Source organism: Cydia pomonella, chromosome 3 (assembly GCF_033807575.1).
Source record: "Cydia pomonella isolate Wapato2018A chromosome 3, ilCydPomo1, whole genome shotgun sequence".
Classification (NCBI taxonomy): domain Eukaryota; kingdom Metazoa; phylum Arthropoda; class Insecta; order Lepidoptera; family Tortricidae; genus Cydia; species Cydia pomonella.
The window spans coordinates 6,112,382-6,135,337 of NC_084705.1; the positions used below are offsets into that span (position 1 = coordinate 6,112,382).

The following is a 22,956-nucleotide window of genomic DNA, read 5'->3' on the forward strand; positions in this document are numbered from 1 at the left end:
GCGGTCGCCGGTAACCTCTGCTATTTGCTAATCTTTTTGAAAGGTCCTTAAAGAGCTTAAAGGCACTTGGTCCCCACGGGCCAAGGGTCTCGACGCCAAAAGGTATGAAATTGTATTCGGCGCCGAGACCCCTACATTTGGTCATTTTTAAATTTTCGGCCGCTTCTTTTGGATTATAAGAATATGTTAAACTACTTTTAGGGGACCTGTAATGACCATATTTTTGTAAAATATTGAATTTAAAATATCTGTTGACACACGTCACGTGACCAAACTCGAAACGTCTTTGAAGATTCTGATGACGTCACAACTTTCGGATTGACAGTTAGGCAATAAACAACAAATGACAAATGTCAGTTGACAGTTCGTATCTTCTACGTGTGTATATAGTTGTGTCAAACCGTAAACTGTGACGTCACACAATTTTTAAAGAGCGTTTTGGGCGCGTAAGCATCTGTCAATATATATTTTGTTAATTTAACATATTTAAAGCCGTTTTTAGTATAAAAGTTGAATTTTAGGGCAACTTTTAGTTAATATAGAACGTAATACAAGCGTTTCAAAAAATTGGAAAAGTAAGTGTTAGGTGGTAGGATCAACTAAATGTGCTATACGCGTGCGCCCGTGAGGGACAGAACATACGTAATGCGCCAAATTAAAAACACGTTTTAACATTTCTAACAACATACCAAAAACAACCTACGTAATTTGGTCGGGTTATTTGTTGCCCACTATAAGCCATACTACAATTTACGGTGAGGAATTGGTGAGGAATTAAAAAAATTAAACTGACAAGGACCAACAATCGCAGTGCTTTCACTGCTACTCCTACTGAAAGTTCCTTAAAGGCATCTCGTTCGGTCATGTGCCGGCTAGCGGCTTTACCATTTCATCTCTACAATAAGTATATTGTACATCTATGGGCCCTAATGTCCTTCAATCTCGTTTATCCATCCACACCAGGTTCACACCACCTGATTGACAATTTAATCAGATTGGCCGAAATATTGTCCCGTCTGGACTGGCCTTACATAGCTTAATACACCTTCCGGAATTTAAAGTAAGGACGAGAAGAGTTTCGTACATTGACCTGCTTATTTCTATCTCCACGTTGAAGATATTTCCATCTCACTTCTACGAATCTTAAATTTTTCGAACTCTGTTTTTGGAAATTTCGAGTTTGGGAGTGTGTAAGACCCTTTTCTTATTTTTGGCCACCTGAACGCATCTTTTATATGGCAGCATTTGAATTTCGACAGCTTTAAGAACACTGGCAACATTTGCCCCAGCCTTATAATATGGCCGCTACAGGTTAGTTGCTCAAATTTTGTCACGTGAAAAAACCCTAATTTTAACTTGTTTTCTGTGTTAATTTTGATATTTTCATATATTTTTAGCTTCTCCCAACATATGTTAATCTTATTTAGCCTTTAAGTATGTATTAAGTCTCAATTATTAATGCTAACGTGTCATCATTTCACCTCTGCGGACGTTTGGATTTACCGCGTGGCCACATTCTTAACTTTTTGTGCAGAATATTAATTACTTAAATTTCAGCATTATGTAGATTCGTTTTAACCTTATAAATTAAAACTATAAATAAAACTTTGATCAGTGTACTGAAACATCTGTGCGGCAAGTGGCGATTGTCCTTTGGATACGTGCCTGCTCTCCACGGATAACCGCTTTTCAGATTCGGTCGTAGTAGGTCGTTCGCTTGCTATGCGTCATCGAAACAATGCCATCCACTCACGCTTCATTTTCATTTCATATAGTACGCTTTCACCGAAATTAATTCAGTTTTACGTAATGTCTTGCAGGCAACAAGAAATCAAAGAAGTCGAAATGGATCCCAGTGAGCATCACAGATATTATTGCGGAACCTACTACTATTCCGACCACAAACAACTGGGCGGACTCTGTAGATGATGAACGTAAGTATATTCGACATATTTCGTTTGAATAACGCCTTAAAAAATTAAAATATGTGACCCAATGATGATGTGCAGAGGGCAATGGCCGGCCAATGTTAATCTCGTACTTGGGACACACATACGAGTGCTAGTCACTCTCTCTGTCTCGGGAAGGTCTGAGCAAAGGTCTCTTGTGTTTTATACACATTCTAGCCGGATGCTTCTCTCACAGAGAAGGAGGGGGAACCAGAAATCACGGCGCCATGTTTAGCCAGGGAAACTCAACCTGTAGGGGCTGGGTGGAGGCACAGATATGCTGCTGTTGGAAACCCCCATGACCAGCAGTTTGAGCACGATCTACGAGATGGCTCTAGCCACAACTCAATTCAGACTAGTCTTTCATTGGCCAGCTCCCTAAATATTGCTGAGGGTCTTTAATTTACAATAACAACTTAAAGTGATTAATACATTATTTTGTAAAAAAAAAAACAAGTATTACATTGTTAATTTACTTATTCCTTATCTATCTGTATATTAGCTAGAAGTGAGTTAAACACAAACTAATAATACTAATTTATGAACAAGAGAAGCAGAAAAGACAGACTTTTCTTTTATATTTGTGTAATAAATTTTTAATTGTTTTAATATTCAAATAAAATAATAAAAAATTTACCATATTATTCTACCAGCAGGAAAATGTACTGAACATACACACCTAAAGTTTCCAACATTACATATACTCTCAGACTTACCAATATCAATATGATTTGAGTAAAATTTAAAGAGACTCTTTACAAATTGTTTCTGTTGCAGTGTGTTATGAACCTCATTGTTTTTACAAAAAAAAAAAAGAAACTCAAAGCCCAGTTTAGTTTGCTGTTTGAAATCATGTTCACTAAATAGCATTTTGAAAAAAAAAATTAGGATGAGATATCTCCAATTACAAACTGTAACTTTGTTTTAAACCCATTTTACTCTATATTCTAAACTACAAAGTTTATAGTTAAAAAGTAGTCCTATATCCATCCAGCACATTAAGTAGAGGGAGTATTTAATTAGGCGATAACATGTCTGTTCCGTTGCGGCAGCCACGGAGAGCTATGGGTACGCGTCGCGCTCGCGCGCGCCTGTGGTGCTGCCGTCGGCGTCGCGCGCGGCGCGCGGCGGGCTGGCCGTGGACGACGACTCCATCCCGCGCCGCCCGCCCTTCATCGCGCACATCTCCAACCTGCCCTACGATGTGGACGAGAGCGCCATTTCCGACCTCTTTGAGGGACTCAAGGTAAATAGTTTCCTTTCGGCCTATGGAATACATGAAGTGTATGTTGTTGACATACAACAACAATCTCTACTGTCCATCAGAGTATGGTGCTTTTAACATGTGTTCATTTCTTAAATGCAATACTTTATATGAAGCCTAATTTAACAAAAATGAAATTTTATGGTTTGCAACTAATTTATGATGCTATTTTCTTATTCTAATTGGCTGAGAAAAATTATAGAATAAAATAAATTTATTTATTTCCATCGATCAGCACTAACAGCTACACCTCCAAATAGGAAAAAAAATACAATAATTGGAATTGGATTGATAATGCATAATTCGGGTCTCAGTCTTAAAATTATAAATTGTTTGTACAAATGTTTGCGTTATGAATAGTATATAAAACTGGCCAAGTGCGAGTCAGACTCGCACAGGAAGGGTTCCGTACCATTATCAATAAAAACGGTCACCCATCCAAGTACTGACCCTGCCCGACGTTGCTTAACTTTGGTGATTGGATGAGAACTTCGAGATTGGAAAGAAATATTTATTTTATTCTGTTTATAGTATTTGTTGTTATAGCGGCAACAGAAATACATAATCTGTAGAAATTTCAACTGGCTAACTATCACGGTCCACGAGATACATCCTGGTGACGGACGGACGGACAACAGAGTCTCAGTAATAGGGTCCCATTTGACCCTTTGGGTACGGAACCCTAAAAATAATTACTGTACTATTATTAACTGTCTAAATTTTCCACAGATTATTAACTTGAGGCTGCCACGAGAAGGCGACCGCCTCAAAGGATTTGGATATGTTGACTTTGAAGACAGAGAGAGCCTTATCAATGCCATGAACATGCCTGATCTTGTAAGTATATTTTATATTTATACAGGGGAGGTATGTGAGTTGCTTTCCTAAAAAATAGCTGCATTTTCCATTTTCTGGCAGCTTTCCAATGCATCTACTCCAGTAATCTGTATATACATAAAATTTCTGATGAAGCGGCAGTTGGCCCAGCTTGACCTGACCTAGTTTCAATGTAAAGTGTTCTTAGTTATTCCTAGCTTGTTTTTTTAATGAGGGTCAAATTTATGTAATTAAAGGGTTTTTTTTTGTTTAGTGCAACTAAATAACGACTATTATTTATATCTATTAGTTTTTTATCCGTTCTTCGTTAAATAAACATGGTACTGCAATATAAATTGTGTTCTATAGCAGCAGATTGCTTATATCTTCTGAATGTTGCTTTCTCTTTGTGTATTCTACAGATATGCGTAATTGTGCGAAATAACTGTGAATAACAATAATTTTGTTTATCAGAGTGTCGGCGGACGACGGATTAGGATCGAGGTATCGACCGAGAACAATGACCGCCGCATGGGCCGAGGGGGCCGCTCCGACCGGGACAGGTAAAACTTGACGACCATTTGCATAGAATTAAAAAAAATAGGGACTCCCCCTCTCGATTTTAACAAACTGCTCCCAAGTTGTGCATGATTTATTCAACGGCGTCAATGTAACAAAAGAATGTGAATTAACTGTGTTTTGCATTGTTGAACGCATCCAATAAGTCACGTTTAAAGGCATGCGTCATGAGAACAGAAGGTGACCTACATTAGAAGCTCGATTACGAATACTCTAAGGCTTGATATTGACTGGTTTATGTATTTAGGACATTTAGATTATGCAACCATTGTGTTAAATGCAGTAAAGCATAATCATAATCAGTTGTATTGTTTAAATTTGGGAAGCTATATCGATTCGTAATTTGTATTGATTATATAATATCCTCTTAGGTTTTTAAACAATAAAATATAATTATATTATGTAATAGCAGGTTGACAGTATCATATTTCAGATTATTTTTATTTTCCCTAACATATTGTGTGTATTTTGTATGAGTATGATGTATGATAGTATATTAATTGGAACCTGGTAAAATATTTTGCTTTGGGCCTCAGTAATTTTGTTCGCAAAATGCGTTTATGGCAGCTAGAGCCAACACATATTGAGTAAAGTACGTTTCTCACATAACGGGCGGAGTCGGACCGTGTCGGAGCGTATTTTCAATGTGCCTATAGTAGACGTGTGCGCCGATTAAAAAATGATCGGCGGCGGCGGCGTGTTTTCGGCGTGAAATAGGCGTGACCTTGACTTTCACGTTTCTTAACAATAATCATTAATTTGTTGTTTTTCTTGAAAACTTGATCAATTCAGATCGCTGGTCGGTGAATAAAGTATACTTTTGAATAGACTGAGTAAAATAGGGTTTGCAAATGAATAAAGAATAGGTATAATAACTTGATTTCCCTAGTAACTGGCTTGCATTAAGGGGTTACTGTTCCCAATGACCTTCGATCCGAACTGTAAGTCTCCATATTCTCATGACTCCCATTAACAATGGGCACGTTTGTCCTTCATTCGGCTTAAATTCATTTGTTTTTCCACATCATGCGTTGGAAACCGCACAATATGTCAAAAGAATCTAAGGGCTCACCCATGGCATGTTGTGAAGAGCTGAGTGGCGATATTGAGAGAGAATGGAGGCGTTTGTTGGTGTTTGTTTATCTATAATACATGGTGTTCAATGTAAGTTTCGAAAAAAACTGACTTCTTCCCGTTGCAATATTTTCTGCTCTTGGTAAGGGTGTATCTGTTTCTGGCTGTTGAACGGTGTATACTTGACCTTGGTTACCTCATGCGTAACGATTATTGTATCGGTTTGACCTTGAACCGAATCTCCTGGGAAAGCCGCTAGTGGGCCGTCCCCTGCTGTATCTAGGATAGTATGAGATACTCCCACGATTATATGAATAACCTTGGTTACGAGGATAATACCCCCGTGGCCTATAATTGGAATTCGCCCTGGCTCTGTCGCCTCTATAATGTGAAAATCTATTTGGCTTACCTCTGTAGCTGAAGACTACGTTTGACGATGAGGGCTGCGACAGCTCCTCGTCTTCGGCAGCACGTGCAGCATCCTTTAAACTTGAGTGATCGCGAGCTGCGATTATTGTGCTTAGGCGTCTATTCTTAGTCTGCAAACTTTGATTGCAAGTTTTTCGTTTATGGGACTTAAAATTTCAAATGCTTTTTCGTTCGAATTCGCCTGAGAAATTGTGAGATCCACAAAAAAGTTGTTCAATTTTATCTGCATATTCAGAAATTGAAGACTCTTTTTGAGAGATGCTGTTGAGTTGCGTTAGTAATGAATTCGATGATTTTCGCGTTAGTAATTTTTGTTTCATATCAGTGATGAGTGCCTCCCAAGTGGTATAAGTGTTTTTTAATTTGAATTTTGCTGATTTTGAAAGTCGCGTTTTGAGTTAATAAGAATTGTACATTTCGATACTATCAATGATTTTTTCCGTAGTTTCTTCAGTACCGTCCATTATCATCACCAAGGTAGTAGCCGTTTTTATTTCAAAGTTATGCCGTTGTGTACAACCGATTTATTGATAATATATTTTGGCATATACTGCCTCAATTTTCTCTATAAATCTATCTAAAATATAATCCGAATATTCCGATAATATTAAATTATTTAGGCTAACTTAATTAATTTTTAATTAACACCGACTGTCACATGACCGTAAACCGAATGTTGTTTTATGAACACTGACCGCACTGACACACACTGACACTGACTGACAGAGGATTGACCTTGATTGCCCGTTCAAGTTGTATCTTCTTGCGCCGTCGGTTTCCGCCCAGATGCGCGGATCGCTACGCGGCGTATAAATTCGGCGGTTATAGTTCGCCGTATCCACTGCTGTTGTTGTTTTTTAACTGACTTCAAGATTTCAAAAGGAGGAGGTTATCAATTCGGTAGTATGTTTTTTTTTTAATGTTGTACTTCTTCTACAAAAGATTCCAGGTTCGAATCCTGGCAGGGTCGCCATGAGGCAACGTTGCAGGGAGTAGTTAATAAGATTACGCGTGCACCGTGTTAAAGACTATTTGATGGATGCAGCTAGGGTTGTTACATCTAACTTATACTAGGGTCTCCAGGTCTCCACCTCAGTATATTTAAAATATATATTTGTGTAAGTTATATTTAGGGAATATCAGCTCGAATATGTAATAACTCAGCAGCTTATTGGATCGTCCATTTATTCATTGACATATATCATATTTTAAATTGACATAAGACGAAACAGTACTTCTAAATAGTTCTGCGGCCGGAGGTCGCATACACTATAGTTCCTCCACCATAGTTATCAACATAATAGGAAATAATTAAACGCAACTAACTACTTACGAATTGGGCGAGGCTCGGGCGGTACTGGGGTGTCTGAAACCGTATATGTACGTAACGGCACGTTTGCCTAAGGCGCGATGAAGGATGAGGTTACTGGCGAAGGCAAAGCCGGCGATGATGTGGCCACTGATGTCGAGGTGGTGGGTGACGCGTCCGCCGATAGCGCTGCTGGCGCTGGCGTGATTTGCCGTCGGTGTGGTGTACGCGGCTGGTGCTGGCCTGAGCGAGACTGGTAGGTCAGTCGCGAAAGGTGTAAAAGGGATCCCGGGCTGAATCGGCCCCGTGCGGGTACAGTCCGGTAAGGGGACAGCTAGCGACCTACTTGTAGAGGCGACACATTCAGAATCTGAGCGGGTTGCGTGGAACTCCCTACACGTCTCCTCAGCTGGTCGATGTGCCTATGAATGTGCTTGCCGGTTGTTGTATCTGATGCCGTATAATCTCTGCCGCATATGAATTGTTCGCGTAGATTATCGCTTAGGCTTTCCACGAACTCGCAATGTCGTGACATCTTTTTTAATTCCGCGACGTATGAAGTGACACCTTCGTTGACACCCTGGCGTCTCCGTCGCAATCGGTACCTCTCGGCTAATGCGGATGGCGTCGGCTGAAGATGTTGTCGTATGAGCTCTACTACCTGCGAGTATGTCAGCGTGGAAGGTTTCTTCGGGCTGGCTAAATTTACGAGCAGCTCGTACGCTTCGTCTCCCATCGTAGCAATTAGGGTGGGAATTAAGTCTCCTGTCTTCCGCAATATCGTTGACAACAAAATACAACTCGAGCCTGTCAGCGAATGATGCCCATTGATCGTTTCTGACATATAACTCTTTTAATTTCCCGACCGACATTGTCACGCGTCGACGACGACGACGTTTGCGTAGTTGTCACGCGTACTTACTTTAGAACTTATTTCTGTGTATTATTCTTTGTTTACTCGTCGCCACTGTTATATTTAGGGAATATCAGCTCGAATATGTAATAACTCAACAGCTTATTGGATCGTCCATTTATTCATTGACATATACCATATTTTAAATTGACGTAAGACCAAACAGCACTTCTAAATAGTTCTGCGGCCGGAGCTCGCATACACTACATATAGTATCATAGTAGTCTCGACTTGTGTCTATTTTCATATCAACTCTTTACAATCCTGCAGCGAACGAACTATTTCTGTTTAGCCCAATGGTTGACTGGTAGAGAATGCCTCAAGGCGTTAAGTCCGCCATTTGTACTCTTTTTGTAAATTTTTGCAATAAAGTTTCAACAAACAAACAAACAAAGTCATCAATGTCATCATTTAAGTCAATTCCCTCAGCTACTAACATAAGGAAACAACTCAAAATTTGCATCTGATTACTTTGTCCCAGATGTGGATAAAATGCAACTTTCTAATTCGTTTTTAAACAATCAAGATGTACTTTACCATTTGGTGTGATGAAAATAAGTATCGAGTGATATCCAATAAGGCGAAGGGTAGGGCAATCTCTTTCCATACAAACTTTGTGCGCGATTTTCTTCGTTAGTGTTTGCGCTACAGTTATTATTTTTGGTAAATATGCTTATTTTTCTGTTAGCTAGGGCTTGATGTATTTTTTTTTAATAAAGAAAAATTTCTACATCAAGTTCTGCGTATATCCAATATATACAAGCAAAAAATGAAATTAAATGCTATAGTGCCAAAAGTAACGAATAAAACTTGCACAAGGTTTGTATGGAGAATGCCTTGCCCTACCCTGCGCCCTAAGGCTGAAGAGTTAAGAAGCGATGTAAGCAATGTATGTGTTGTTACAGAGACTACGACCCGGAGCGCACGATGGGCGACTGGCGCTCGGGGCCGCGCGCCGCGCCCGAGCCCGCGGCGCGCGCGCGCGACGCGCCCCGCGACCGCGACATCACCCGCGACCGCGACATCACGCGCGACCGCGACATCACCCGGGACCGCGAACGTGACGAATGTCAGTACTCAACATTATCTATCACTTTTTTTTTTAAGTAATAGTACATTATTAAGGACGGGAAACGAGGGGTTGCAGGTCAAGTAGACGGCCGAGGTCCGATAGGGATACGCGGCCGGCAACCCCGTTTCTCGCCGAGATTTGTATAAAGTGCTTTTCTCAAACTTGCATAGCTGTTAGTGATCGAGCCTACAGATGTTTAGTTCCAAATTCAAAGTCATTCTTTCCTTCTTAATTCACGTTGGGAGTTCCAAGTTGAAAGGATTGCATGTATTTATTTTGCGCTTGTTTTTGTAGAAAAGAGACTATGGTCTATTACGCCTCTGAATAAAACACCAAAGTGAACATTGCATACCTAGATTACCTAGTAATTTGATCTATCGAGTACGAATAATGCGGTCACAATGATGATAAGCTGATAGTGTTATGGAGCGGGCTCTAATGTCACACTTGGGACATACAAACTGAGTACATTAATTATCAGGAAGCATCATTTTGTCTCTTTTATTTTTGCAAATAAATGATTGACTACTTTGTTCTAACACCACAATCGATTGGATTATTACTGAAGCTGAGGAGATGATCTATTGGTAGCAACATTGATAATTTAAGTTACTCTAAACGTCCCGGGAAGGTCTGAGTAAAGGTCAGGTGGTGTTTATCATCAGCTCAGTTTTTCACACTGGCCATTTGCTCGCATCCTTAGAGATGAATACTGTTCGTAGAGCCAGCAAATACGCATAGCGATCAGGAGGATCTCTTTGGAATGTTCGCAAATCGCTGGCGTGGGAAATCGTACCCTCTAGCCGGGGGCGGCGCTCACAGCGCCGGCGGGGCACCAGACACGCCGCGCGCGGGGCCGCCGGGGACGCCGCGGCCGAGGCGGGGCCCCGAGGCGCGTTGGAAGCCCCCGCGACCGGCCCTACTAGTACGATCTGTGACGCGGCACGCCCGTAACTCAATTCAGACTAGTCTTCGGCCCGCTCCAAAAGACTTTCGCTTAGAACTGAGTGACGGAGTTTTGTCATTGGGTGTAAACTAGGTATAATAGAGCTCTTAATCTATACTCTCTATCTTTAAGTACATAAATAAAAGTAAACAAATAATTTGTACATTTTCGGGTAGTTATAACATTTATTGGTTAACCAACCAAATGCAAAACCGCCTGGATCTGTCACTGAACGGCCCGAGTTTTACCTACATTATTTGATCATGTAATGTTTTCATCCACCCTCAACTGGCTTAAGGAGCCATTTGAGGGTAGATTTTGTTTACTTTTATTGAAATACCTAAAGGTACAGAGTATAGGATTGTGTATGCACGTGTTGCAGCCGCGGCCGACATGCGGCCGGGCGCGTGGCGCGACGGGGAGCGGCCGGCGCCCGAGCCGGCGCGCGCGCCCTACGGCGGCCGCGACTCCTTCGGCCGCGACCGCGACCGCTACGGCGACGACCGGTAACTATCGGGTTATTCCCACTAGTTACCACCAACTTGTTACCAGTGGTAACTACTTGGGATTTTTTTCCCCACCTTTTACCACTGGTAACTCCTGGAAAAAAAAAACTGTTACCACTGGTAAAAGGTGGGAATTTTTTTACCAGTAGTTACCAACAAAATTTGGTTAGCATTCAATACTAATAAAAATAGTATAAATATAGAGTGATTTAATCAATAATTAATTAAAAATCGAATTAATTATAAGTTAATTCGTTATTAGTTTAATTATAAGTCGATTACTGTTTCAGTAAACTGCCTTAAAAGTGATAAAAAATCGGTCTTTTGACTGATTTGTTTGTTCGTTCGTATAATTGTGACGTTATTTATTGAAAGTGACTTTATTGTCGATGGCGCTTACGCCATTATCAACGATGCTCCTGTATATACAACGCTGCGCTATGTAGTGTGGCGTAAGCGCCCTTTAAAGTTTCGACATTTGCACGGAAAGTTCTCATTCCCGCACGCGTGCGGAAAAGTAGCACCATATTACCGACACGTCTGAAAAAATCCATTCGGACAAAGGGCCAAAAATATGTATACACTACCCTAATATTATGGCCCATAAGGTCGGGAGTACATATTTTTATCACTTCGATCGTGTCGAAGTTTTTAGACGTGACTGTACTGTAAAAAAAATTATCTTAACTTCGGCTTCAGATTGATCGTCTTTTATCCAGTATGTGACAGATGTCATAGAAAAATAAAAGTAAACATAGAATACTCACTCCATACATCAGTTTTCGCACCAAAACGCTTATTTTTTTCGTAGTAGACATGTAGCGTCAAGTAACGGATTTATCAGTACCGTTACTTGACACTACTTGTCACGATTGTCGCGACTGAAGTGTATTCCTCAACAATTTACAATTAACATTATTAACAAAAGGGTTTGAAAATAGAGTTCCGGTTATAATATTAGCTGAAAATTGTTGAGCATTAGACTTTTCGGTCGTCGCTACATCTATTGTCAAGTAGCAGAACTGATAAATCAGGGACTTGTCGCTTGATATCGACTACTAAAATTATAAGCGGTTTGGTAACAAAAGTATGGAATGAGCACCGCTTAGTTATTTATTTATGCTGATGCAGTGGCAGAAGCTAATGTATGTTGTGTGTGCTCTGTGCAGCGGTCGCGAGCGCGGCTTCGGGCGCGACGGGGAGCGCGAGCGCGGCGGCTACGGCGGCCGCGACGGCTTCCGCACCGCCGAGCGCGACGCGCAGGGCTTCGGGTATGTTGTGTGTGCTCTGTGCAGCGGTCGCGAGCGCGGCTTCGGGCGCGACGGGGAGCGCGAGCGCGGCGGCTACGGCGGCCGCGACGGCTTCCGCACCGCCGAGCGCGACGCGCAGGGCTTCGGGTATGTTGTGTGTGCTCTGTGCAGCGGTCGCGAGCGCGGCTTCGGGCGCGACGGGGAGCGCGAGCGCGGCGGCTACGGCGGCCGCGACGGCTTCCGCACCGCCGAGCGCGACGCGCAGGGCTTCGGGTATGTTGTGTGTGCTCTGTGCAGCGGTCGCGAGCGCGGCTTCGGGCGCGACGGGGAGCGCGAGCGCGGCGGCTACGGCGGCCGCGACGGCTTCCGCACCGCCGAGCGCGACGCGCAGGGCTTCGGGTATGTTGTGTGTGCTCTGTGCAGCGGTCGCGAGCGCGGCTTCGGGCGCGACGGGGAGCGCGAGCGCGGCGGCTACGGCGGCCGCGACGGCTTCCGCACCGCCGAGCGCGACGCGCAGGGCTTCGGGTATGTTGTGTGTGCTCTGTGCAGCGGTCGCGAGCGCGGCTTCGGGCGCGACGGGGAGCGCGAGCGCGGCGGCTACGGCGGCCGCGACGGCTTCCGCACCGCCGAGCGCGACGCGCAGGGCTTCGGGTATGTTGTGTGTGCTCTGTGCAGCGGTCGCGAGCGCGGCTTCGGGCGCGACGGGGAGCGCGAGCGCGGCGGCTACGGCGGCCGCGACGGCTTCCGCACCGCCGAGCGCGACGCGCAGGGCTTCGGGTATGTTGTGTGTGCTCTGTGCAGCGGTCGCGAGCGCGGCTTCGGGCGCGACGGGGAGCGCGAGCGCGGCGGCTACGGCGGCCGCGACGGCTTCCGCACCGCCGAGCGCGACGCGCAGGGCTTCGGGTATGTTGTGTGTGCTCTGTGCAGCGGTCGCGAGCGCGGCTTCGGGCGCGACGGGGAGCGCGAGCGCGGCGGCTACGGCGGCCGCGACGGCTTCCGCACCGCCGAGCGCGACGCGCAGGGCTTCGGGTATGTTGTGTGTGCTCTGTGCAGCGGTCGCGAGCGCGGCTTCGGGCGCGACGGGGAGCGCGAGCGCGGCGGCTACGGCGGCCGCGACGGCTTCCGCACCGCCGAGCGCGACGCGCAGGGCTTCGGGTATGTTGTGTGTGCTCTGTGCAGCGGTCGCGAGCGCGGCTTCGGGCGCGACGGGGAGCGCGAGCGCGGCGGCTACGGCGGCCGCGACGGCTTCCGCACCGCCGAGCGCGACGCGCAGGGCTTCGGGTATGTTGTGTGTGCTCTGTGCAGCGGTCGCGAGCGCGGCTTCGGGCGCGACGGGGAGCGCGAGCGCGGCGGCTACGGCGGCCGCGACGGCTTCCGCACCGCCGAGCGCGACGCGCAGGGCTTCGGGTATGCTCCTCGGCCTATACTGTCATACCGTCTACATGACGGATGAGCGATCCGCGCCCCGCGGGCCAGTGAAAACCCCAACCACAATCATTATGCTAGTTTGGTTCGGCCGAACTGTCGGCCGGAACTACACGCATTTGGCACGGCTTTCAATTAAATATTCGTTTCATAGATAATTGCAACAAATTCAGAGATGGGCATTAATCGATCAATCCGTCGAACGACCTCCATACAACAAAGTGATGCAATGCAAAGCAATGTGTCCCATATTGATGTGTAGGTATCCAAATTGCGTTAGTTTTACACGTAAAACCTTACCGGTGGAGCGCCCTAGTAACACTACTATTAATCGATAAAAAAGTTAATCGTCAAAATTTAATCACACTTAATTTAGTCGACCTAACATGCGACCGAAATTGAATTAATCTGAATATTGATCGACTAAGGCCTTCAGTAGGGAATGCAATAAGCGGCCCAGCTCCAAAAAATAACCGATAATCGGTTATGGTTATTTTCGACAAAAAATTATAAATTTACAATCAAGTAATAATTACAATAAAAAAACACGAAAATAAACGCGTACAGTATTAGGGAATGTGATTATAAGTATTTGTTTTTTAATAAAACACACAAAATACAGTAAAAGTGAAAATTTGACCTTGGACGTGATACAATATTAAATCAAAATATTTCATAGATAAGGGAAGTCAATTTGGTATATTTTCGTCATTAAAGTACCACGTCACAGTCACAGGCGTCACAGCCAACACAGGCAGGATTTTGTAGTCCTTAGAAGTTCAATTCATAGAATTTTAGTCATAAATAAATAACCGACAGTAACCGTAACCGGTTATTTAAGTTTCCAATAATCGGTTCTGAAATTTTGTCAAAATAATTGGTTATAACCGATTTGCATTCCCTAGCTCTCATCACACGGCGCGTAATCGTAAGAGACGCGTAAGCGTATCGTAATACGAGCGTAGAACGAGAGCCCTACGAGCACTTACAAGTTCAAATAAACACGCGCAGCAGGCGTAAAAAAAATGAACAATTAAAAAATCCTCATTTGACGAGAAAGTAAGATCGGCGATACATCCGCCGAAGACATCTGTCGCCAGTGACGCCGCGATTTTAACTAATAGAATTTCACTTATAACACTATCACGCGACCTTGGTACCCAGAACTCTACGCGGTTCGTACTCGTAACGTTTTTACGATACGCTTACGCGACGCCTACGCTTACGCTCCGTGTTACAGGACCTAAATTTCTCGATTATATCTCGATTGAAAGTTGTCAAGCGATCATTTTTGTACGCAACAAAAATCCAAGATCTGTGTACACATTTAAAACCATTCTAGTGTTTTGTAAATATTATATAATAGTACTAGCTTTCGCTCGCAACTTGTCTGCGTGGAATTGGTAATTTGGGTAGCTTATTTTATATCCAATCTGCTTTTTATTGTAGAAAGATGGGTTGGAAGTTTGTATGGGATTCCCCATACCCATCCGGTGTATTTAACTGTATATATAACTTTACATATGTACGATTGCACATGAAGCGACAACCAAAATCAAAATATCTTGATTGTCGTTATATTATCTTCTGTGTGCTATATGAAACGGGTTACCTAGACACCGATTCGTGCCTAATTATGCGCGAATTGGTCGCTTTACACCGACATTCTACTTATATTTATTTTATTCTAGACGAATAAACACACGGATGTCATTACCTGCGCTGCCTGCTGCCATGTCTAAAATTATGACTTAATAATAGTGGCAATGGCAACCAACAGTGCTATTTATAAACTAAAATATACATCAATGTATTCAATACATGCAAAACAAACTTTTAGGCGGGTCCACACAGAGCGTGCATACGCGCTAGGCAATTTCCTCGCGCACAAAACGGCCAGTGTAGACGTGCCTCGGCCGAGACGGCGCGCGTATGTCCGCTCTGTATTGACCCGCCTATTCCTAGTTATCACTTTTAATTACATAATATCAATTGAAGAATTATGAATAGTTCTGAACTAGTGCGAGAAGTAGCATATTACGTTACTGTGTCGAACATTTAAAGGGCCATATGTACTGTAAAACGTTGTACGATACATGTGCGAATAGGTAATTCGCAACTCGTGTCGATTTAAAACACTCCCTTCGGTCGTGTTTTAATTTATCGCCACTCGTTTCGAATTTCCTATTTTTCGCACTTGTATCGTAATGTACTATTTTAGTAGTCAGAAGTTAAAGGAATAAGTTCGCCTTTGTACAAATTATGTGTGTGTTTTTTCCCTGTTTTATGTTTATTTTTGTACAATAACGTGTTTTACTACTACTAAATGTTCTAATTTTAATGCTATTCTTAGGAACCGCGAAGGCAGAGGATTCGGAGGCCGAGGTTTCGGTGACAGGGATCGCGATCCACCTCCACCCAGGGATGGTAAGTTTTGTCACTGGTCACTTTTTTATTTCTAACATTGGTGGAGTATTGCAGTCACCTTTGGGATGGATCCGCCAAGTATCAGCTAGCCACCCTAGATTCTATAGACAAACGCGCTAGGAAGCTTATTGGGGATGCGAGATTGGTAGAGGCTAGACTGCAGAGCCTAGAACACCGTAGAAAGGTAGCCTGTTTATCGGTATTCTACAGGATACATTTCGGGGAGTGTGCGATGGGATTACATAATCTTATCCCCCCATCTCCGTTCTGCCACCGTGGGACTAGACGCGGACATGCGTTTCACCCTTACGTCGTTATTTTACCACTGATTCGCACTAAACGCTACGCATCCAGCTTTATCATGCGAACGGCTAAGGAGTGGAATTCACTTCCTGCAAATCTATTCCCAGTCCACTATAACTTGAACCTTTTTAAATCGAGAGTGAATAGACATCTTTTAGGTAAGCATGTTCCATCCTAGAATGCATCGGCACTTTCCATCAGGTGAGATTGTGGTCAAATGCTTACCTTTTCGTAATAAAAAAAAAAGTCTCCATCAGACGTATCGGAGCGGCCAAGGTGGTCACAAATATGTGTCTGGCTACTAAGTTTTCTTTGACAATCCACCTCTATTTCAAATTCTCCTTGTCCTTTCGTCTTCGAATTTAGACGTCGAAGTACACGTCGCTGCTGTATGTTGCCATAGTTGCCATACATAATACAGTAGTTTTAACTTTGACAGAGAATTCAATTATTACAAAATAGCATATGAGCCTTAGCATTCCAATTTGACTCTCTAACTCGGGGGGCACAATTTTCTTCTACAGTCTAACCCCCTTATTCATAAACGTGTACTAAAGTTACGATGCCGCTAATCATCGTTTGTCCCTTTCCGACATATTGGTATGATGGTAACTTTAGTACACGTTTATGAATAAGGGGGTATGTATATACTGTTTGGTTGTAGATTTACTAATTTTATTTATCTCAGAAGTGATCTAAAATGTAAAAAATGTGTTGTGTACGTAGACAAGCCCCGCGAGCGGCCGAAGCTGAACCTGCTGCCGCGCACGGTGCCGCGGGCGGCCGAGCCAGGCGCCGCGCCGGCCGAGCCGGGCGCCAAGCCGGCCGAGCCCGGCGCCAAGCCGGCCGAGTCGGGCGCCACGCCGGCCGGCGCCGGCGAGCGCGACAAGCCGGCGCCCAAGCCCGTGTCCGCCGAGAAGGTGTTCGGCGCCGCCAAGCCCGTCGACACCGCCGCCAAGTCAGTGCCGCCCGCTGCTCTGATACCTACTGCTCATACCAGCTTAACATATTCAATTATATCAAAACAGATTATTGGATGCGTTAAGTCACATAAGTTTAACAAAATGCGTGCCTAAAATCCATCCCTCAGAGATCTATTAATGCTGATGTGGTGAAATAATACCACATTAAGAGTGATTCTTGCTCATGAACCATGACATGGTTCATATTAGATATATGGATAATTCCAATTTTTATTGCAGGTTTTTTTTTTGTCCCCAGAAGCAAGTATTTAATTTTTATATTTGTAAATTATCTATTTTTAAAATTTTATATCAATATAAAGCACATTTTAATGCCGCACTAACGATACCTTGGAACCAAGGTAAAAGTGACAAAGTTGTCATTATAAATAAGTAAAAGGGCAGGAACTGTAACATAGATGTATGTTTGCACACTCCAGGCTATAAATACTTAAAACAAAAATAAGGCAAGGGTCTTAAATATTGAGGCCTATTCTGTTCTTATCATGTTTTACTAACTAGTTAAAACACATTACAGATATTAATATTTCAAGATTTTTAGAAAACTCAATACCTCCAGCAAAAAGTAGAATGATCCATATTCAAGTTCAAATCGCGAAATTATCTGTCATCCCTGCGCCTAATGCAATGAATCAATTTCTGATAATTGTAGTTTATGTGACTGCTACATAATAAAAGGCATTAAAATACACGAGTGTGGGTTTAAGAAACGAACGAAGTGAGTTTTATCTACACATATTATAAACTTTCTATGCAATATTCACTAACCATAATTACAGCCTCCGTTAGGGCATCGTTGCCAAATCGTTGCTCTCTTGTTGGAACTCGCGGATATGTGGTGGCGTCACCGAAATATTTTTATCGCTTATTTTATACGAAATTTTTGCTATAGTTATTTTAAAAACAACAAAACATATTAATTTTATACTTAAAACTAATTAAAAGATAAACTGTACGTCAAATGGCGGTAAATGAAAACTTTTTTCACGCATTTAGTTTTTTTTTTAATTCAGAGACAAACTAGAGTCGGGGGCCTATTTCCGTATCATTCGACAAACTAACATGCGAGATATGTCAAAATTGTTTGCAATTAGGCGGGTCCACACAGAGCGAGCGAGCGAGCACGTACGTGCGAGGCAATTTCCTCACGCGTATGCTCGCTCTGTGTGGACCCGGCTATTGACATTTCATTTCGAACAAAAAGACATCTCGACTGATATTACAATAGAGGTCAATCGAATTGCTTTTTTTATTCAGAGATGTTCCAAATTTGAATGCATAACCAAATCGATTTTGCTGTAGTTATGAAGCTATAACTACATTATCACAGATAAGAAATTTGTTGTAACAAAACAGTTTATCTAATGTTGGCCATTATTTACGGATTTTGAAGTCATCATAGAGGGTTTACGATATGTTTGTAGATAAATAATAAAACAACTATGCACATGAAGCAACTTTAAAAATTATTGATATTTTTAATGTTGAGTTAAATTTACTTCTCGGTGCTACAATAAAAAGGTCATCAGACATCGTTCCGTCGCTCCATGTACGGATCGATCGCTTTAAACCGACATATTGCCGAAAATATGAAGAAGAAAAAACTATTTTTTTTGTAATGAGATTTACAGAATTACCTACTAATTTTTACATTATTATTAAATATAGATTGCACATCATCCTCCTGGCCTCGTCTGATAGTGGCAATGCCAGGATGATGTTACAAATACCCATGTTAGTACATTTATAAAATGTCATATCACTCTTGGCGCCTCGTTGCGTACACATTCCATCAAAAAGTGGTGGACATTTTCTACTTTATTTATTACACTCTGGGCAGTTTGATGATGAAACTAATTTCATAATGTGCCTGAATTTGTTTGATGGAATGTGCCCGAAACGAAGCCTGAGGAGCGATACTACCTGTTTCCTGTTTAGCTTTTTATCAAACCATGGGAACTGAGGAGACTGACATTGAACTGTTCGGTGCCAGATTCCTTTAACAAGAGATAGCTCTTCATCAATTTCATACTTTTAGTTTATTATGCAAAATGTAATTGTATAAATTCTTTTTCTAGGGAAAGGGAAATAGAAGAACGTCTCCGTAAACAAGAAGAGGAGGCACGAAAAGGAACTGAAGAAAAGGAACGCTGGGGGCGCAGGGTAGGTGTAAATAGTTACATTAATATTTGTATTGTGAGTTAGTTTTGAATTACATCAATAACATATTTATTTTTTCTTTTTAGAATGACCATTCCGGAGAACGTCGTGGTGGTGCTAGACGTGGTATGTATTACCTATGTATTTTCAGTACCTGTTACCCATCAGTATCAATTACTTTCCAAACTAGATGTGTCCATACAGAAGTTACAAGCAATTAGATATCAATTAAGTAATTTATAATATTAATAATATATTTGCAGACGACCGCGGCAGAGACTCGCACAGCTACAACCGAGACCGACGCGACAGGGACGACAACGATCGGCGCGACTACAGGGACGACCGGGACCGACGCGACTACTCGGGCAACCGCGACCGGCGCGACTACTCGAGGGACGACGGGGCCAGGCGCGACCCCAAAGACGACAGAGACAGACGCGACCCCAAGGACGACAGAGACAGACGCGACTACTCCAAAGACGATCGCGACAGGCGCGACTACTCCAGAGACGACAGAGACCGACGCGACTACTCTCGAGAGGACCGGGAGCGCCGCCCGCCGTCCCGGGAGCGCCGGCCGGCCTCCCGGGAGCGCCGCGACGACAGGGACGGGCGGGACTACCCGCGGGACTCGCGGGACGCCGAGTCGCGGGACCGCGAGCCCCGGGACCGCCAGCCCCGGGACCGCGAGCCCTCCCCGCGCGACGAGCGCAACGGCCGCCGCGCGCCCCGGGACCTCACCCCCGACCAGAAGCTGCCCAAGATGAAGGAGCAGGAGAAACCTGTGAGTACTACTATTCTCGCCCACTTCTGGGGGCCTACCAGGAAAATCGAAATTCGCAAATTGCGGGGATCTTTCTCTTTTACTCTCACTAAGACGTAATTAGAGTGACTGAGAAAAATGCCCGCAATTGGCGAACTTCGATTTTCGCGGTAGGCCTCCTGATGAAATACTACATTATTGCGGACGCCAGGCAACTGCACTTTACGTCGGATGACGTATACGCTTTTCTCCAAATTTACATGCAAGGAAATAATTATTTAAGCATCAAGCATCATTAACGTCAACAAACAACAATCATCCTTCATTCGTTTTTATTTTTAACAAAAAAAAAAGAGAAGTTAAAACTATTTAAGGCAATTTTAAGAACTCTGCCTGTACATGCAATCCTTAAAAATATATAAATTGTTCGATACCTTAATTCATTTTCGTACCAATTATACTGAAACACCCAACTTGTCAGTAGAAAATGCGCAAAATTCAAATTTTGTATGGGAAATCATCCCTGCGCGCCTACAGACAGTTTATAAATTTACTTATTTTTTCTATTGACGAAGTAACCATAGGTAAACGAAACATTATGTTTCACATGTTGTAAAAAAGTATAACAAAGTAATGTATAACCATTGTGTTTTTTGGCATCCATAAATATTAACACTTCGTATGTCTAAGCACTGATCAGTTGTATTGCATTAAACAAAGGATTTAAATTCATGCGCACTGATCAGTGCTTACACATAATAATAATAAATAATAAAAAGCTTTATTTGTCCATGCAAAAAAAAAAAAGTAATAATTGCAATAATAATTCTAAGCTTGTGCTTACACATACGAAGGGTTAAATACACATTTTCAAATTATATGGAGGAAATTAACATCCATTAAATTAAAGGAAAAAAACCAAAGTGTTACAATACCATTTCTCTATTGTTGCAGAACTTTGTAGCGTCGAATAAATTTAGTTTCCTGGAGGACGCGGACGACGGCGCGTCCGAGTAGCGCCGCGACTACCGTGTAAAGTGTAAATTGATCAAGTGTTAAGACTTGCGCCACTGAGACTCAGTCGCGCCGTGTAACAGAACTACAGTGCGGTGTGGAATATACGTCAGGAAGGTTGCTACATGCTCCCGCTGCTCCGAGCCCGGCCCCAGCCCTCACTGGCCCCTAGAAGGCTGTGACTTCTACTTTTGTAATATTCAGCTTGTCTCCATTCCGGTTGTGGGTACTCGTGTACATATTAGGGGCTTCGACGTCGCTTTCCTTGTAAAGGAGGCCGCAGTGTGGGCTGGGGCTCAATTGGTGACCATGTACTGATTTGATGTAAATTTTTCTATGGGTTTGCTACGTAATAGTGATGTACGTACGGTCGAAAAGGCAACGGCGAGCTTTCCCGCGAAGTTTAGCAACAGGTTTTGTGTTTATGATTTGATACAGGTGCTGCTCTCCGATATTTTGTGAATATTGTTTTGTAATTTCATTTACTTTGTTGAAATATCAAAGCTTTTTTTGAGTACTGCGACGCAATACATCGTGATTGCCACCAAGGGAATCTTATTTCATTATTTTAGAATATTCCTTTATGTTAAATATGTAGTCGATTTAGATTATTAAAATGTTAATTGTATTATTTATCTTTACAAACAGTTATGGTTCCATAATCAATTGCCATGGTAATGCAACAATTACTTGCAAGTATGCATTTTGTTGTGTGGCCTGCCCCATTGAGTTTTGTCAATGAGGAAATTCAGTGTACCTACAGACGGTTAGGACCTTGTCACAAGGATATTTTTATTGGTAAACACATGTCCAACGACGTGAAAATTGTTTTAATATGTATTAATTTCTCAAGTTTATTTCATATACTTTGTTCTAATTGTGAATTATAAATAAAATTACTCTTTTTACAACCAAATAAGTGTCTTTTCTTTTCAATGTAGGTAAATCGACTACATCGTGGACGATTTTGTCGAAAACTGTATAAAAACTACTTATTTTGGCTCCCTGCAGGCGCGTAGCTACCGCCGTATCTGCCGTATCCATTATACGGGCCCATATAATTGATACGGCCTTATGTTTATAAATATTTCTTTCAAAGCTGAGGTCCACCCGCCAACCTGACGCTCACAAGATTCCACTTCTCGACTACTACTCGCTACGCTCAATGGTTAAGAGCAATTCCTAGCTGAGCAACTTTTCAAATCTCGAATTTTTGAAGCTGTTTCTGTCGCGCTGCGGTGGGCGGGAGCCGGAGCTATCTAAGTGTGAGTGCGCGCACACAGACGCGAGACTCGTGCGCTCGCTCATTGCGCGCCGTTCCGTCGACATCGCCCGCGAGCCAGACGGAATTTATTCTGCGTTGCACGACGCAAGTTGTTTTTGTTGTTACCACGTAATATTGTTTACAGTACATATGGGGCTACTTTATAGCACTAGTGCGAGAAGTAGCATATTACGTTACTGTGTCGAACATTTAAAGGGCCATATGTACTGTAAAACGTTGTACGATACATGTGCGAATAGGTAATTCGCAACTCGTGTCGATTTAAAACACTATTTTCATTTTTATATTATACTGTATCTATCTACACCCTAATACCAAACACCCTATCACCTGTACTAAATGTATTTTACACCTATGATGACGGAATAATAAATGATTGATTGATTGATTGATATTAATTACCATATAGGTAAAAACTGCAAAAAAGAATGATGTCTCAGCTTCGGTTGTCGTCGTACAGTCAAGTGCAAAAATATGTATCGAAAT

The 22,956-nt window shown here is 42.8% G+C and overlaps 1 protein-coding gene across 1 annotated transcript; it reads left to right on the forward strand.

Moving 5' to 3' along the window:
- Positions 1 to 1,224: 1,224 nt before the first annotated feature.
- On the forward strand, positions 1,225 to 22,104 carry LOC133515900 (eukaryotic translation initiation factor 4B). Its single transcript, XM_061848532.1, has 14 exons — positions 1,225 to 1,311; positions 1,821 to 1,934; positions 3,002 to 3,195; positions 3,943 to 4,050; positions 4,504 to 4,592; positions 9,239 to 9,402; positions 10,734 to 10,857; positions 12,027 to 13,514; positions 15,886 to 15,959; positions 16,989 to 17,220; positions 19,324 to 19,408; positions 19,492 to 19,531; positions 19,669 to 20,192; positions 21,126 to 22,104. Exons 1-14 carry the CDS (start codon positions 1,299 to 1,301, stop codon positions 21,186 to 21,188), a joined length of 3,312 nt encoding a protein of 1,103 aa, XP_061704516.1. The 5' UTR covers positions 1,225 to 1,298; the 3' UTR covers positions 21,189 to 22,104.
- The last annotated feature ends 852 nt before the right edge of the window (positions 22,105 to 22,956 follow it).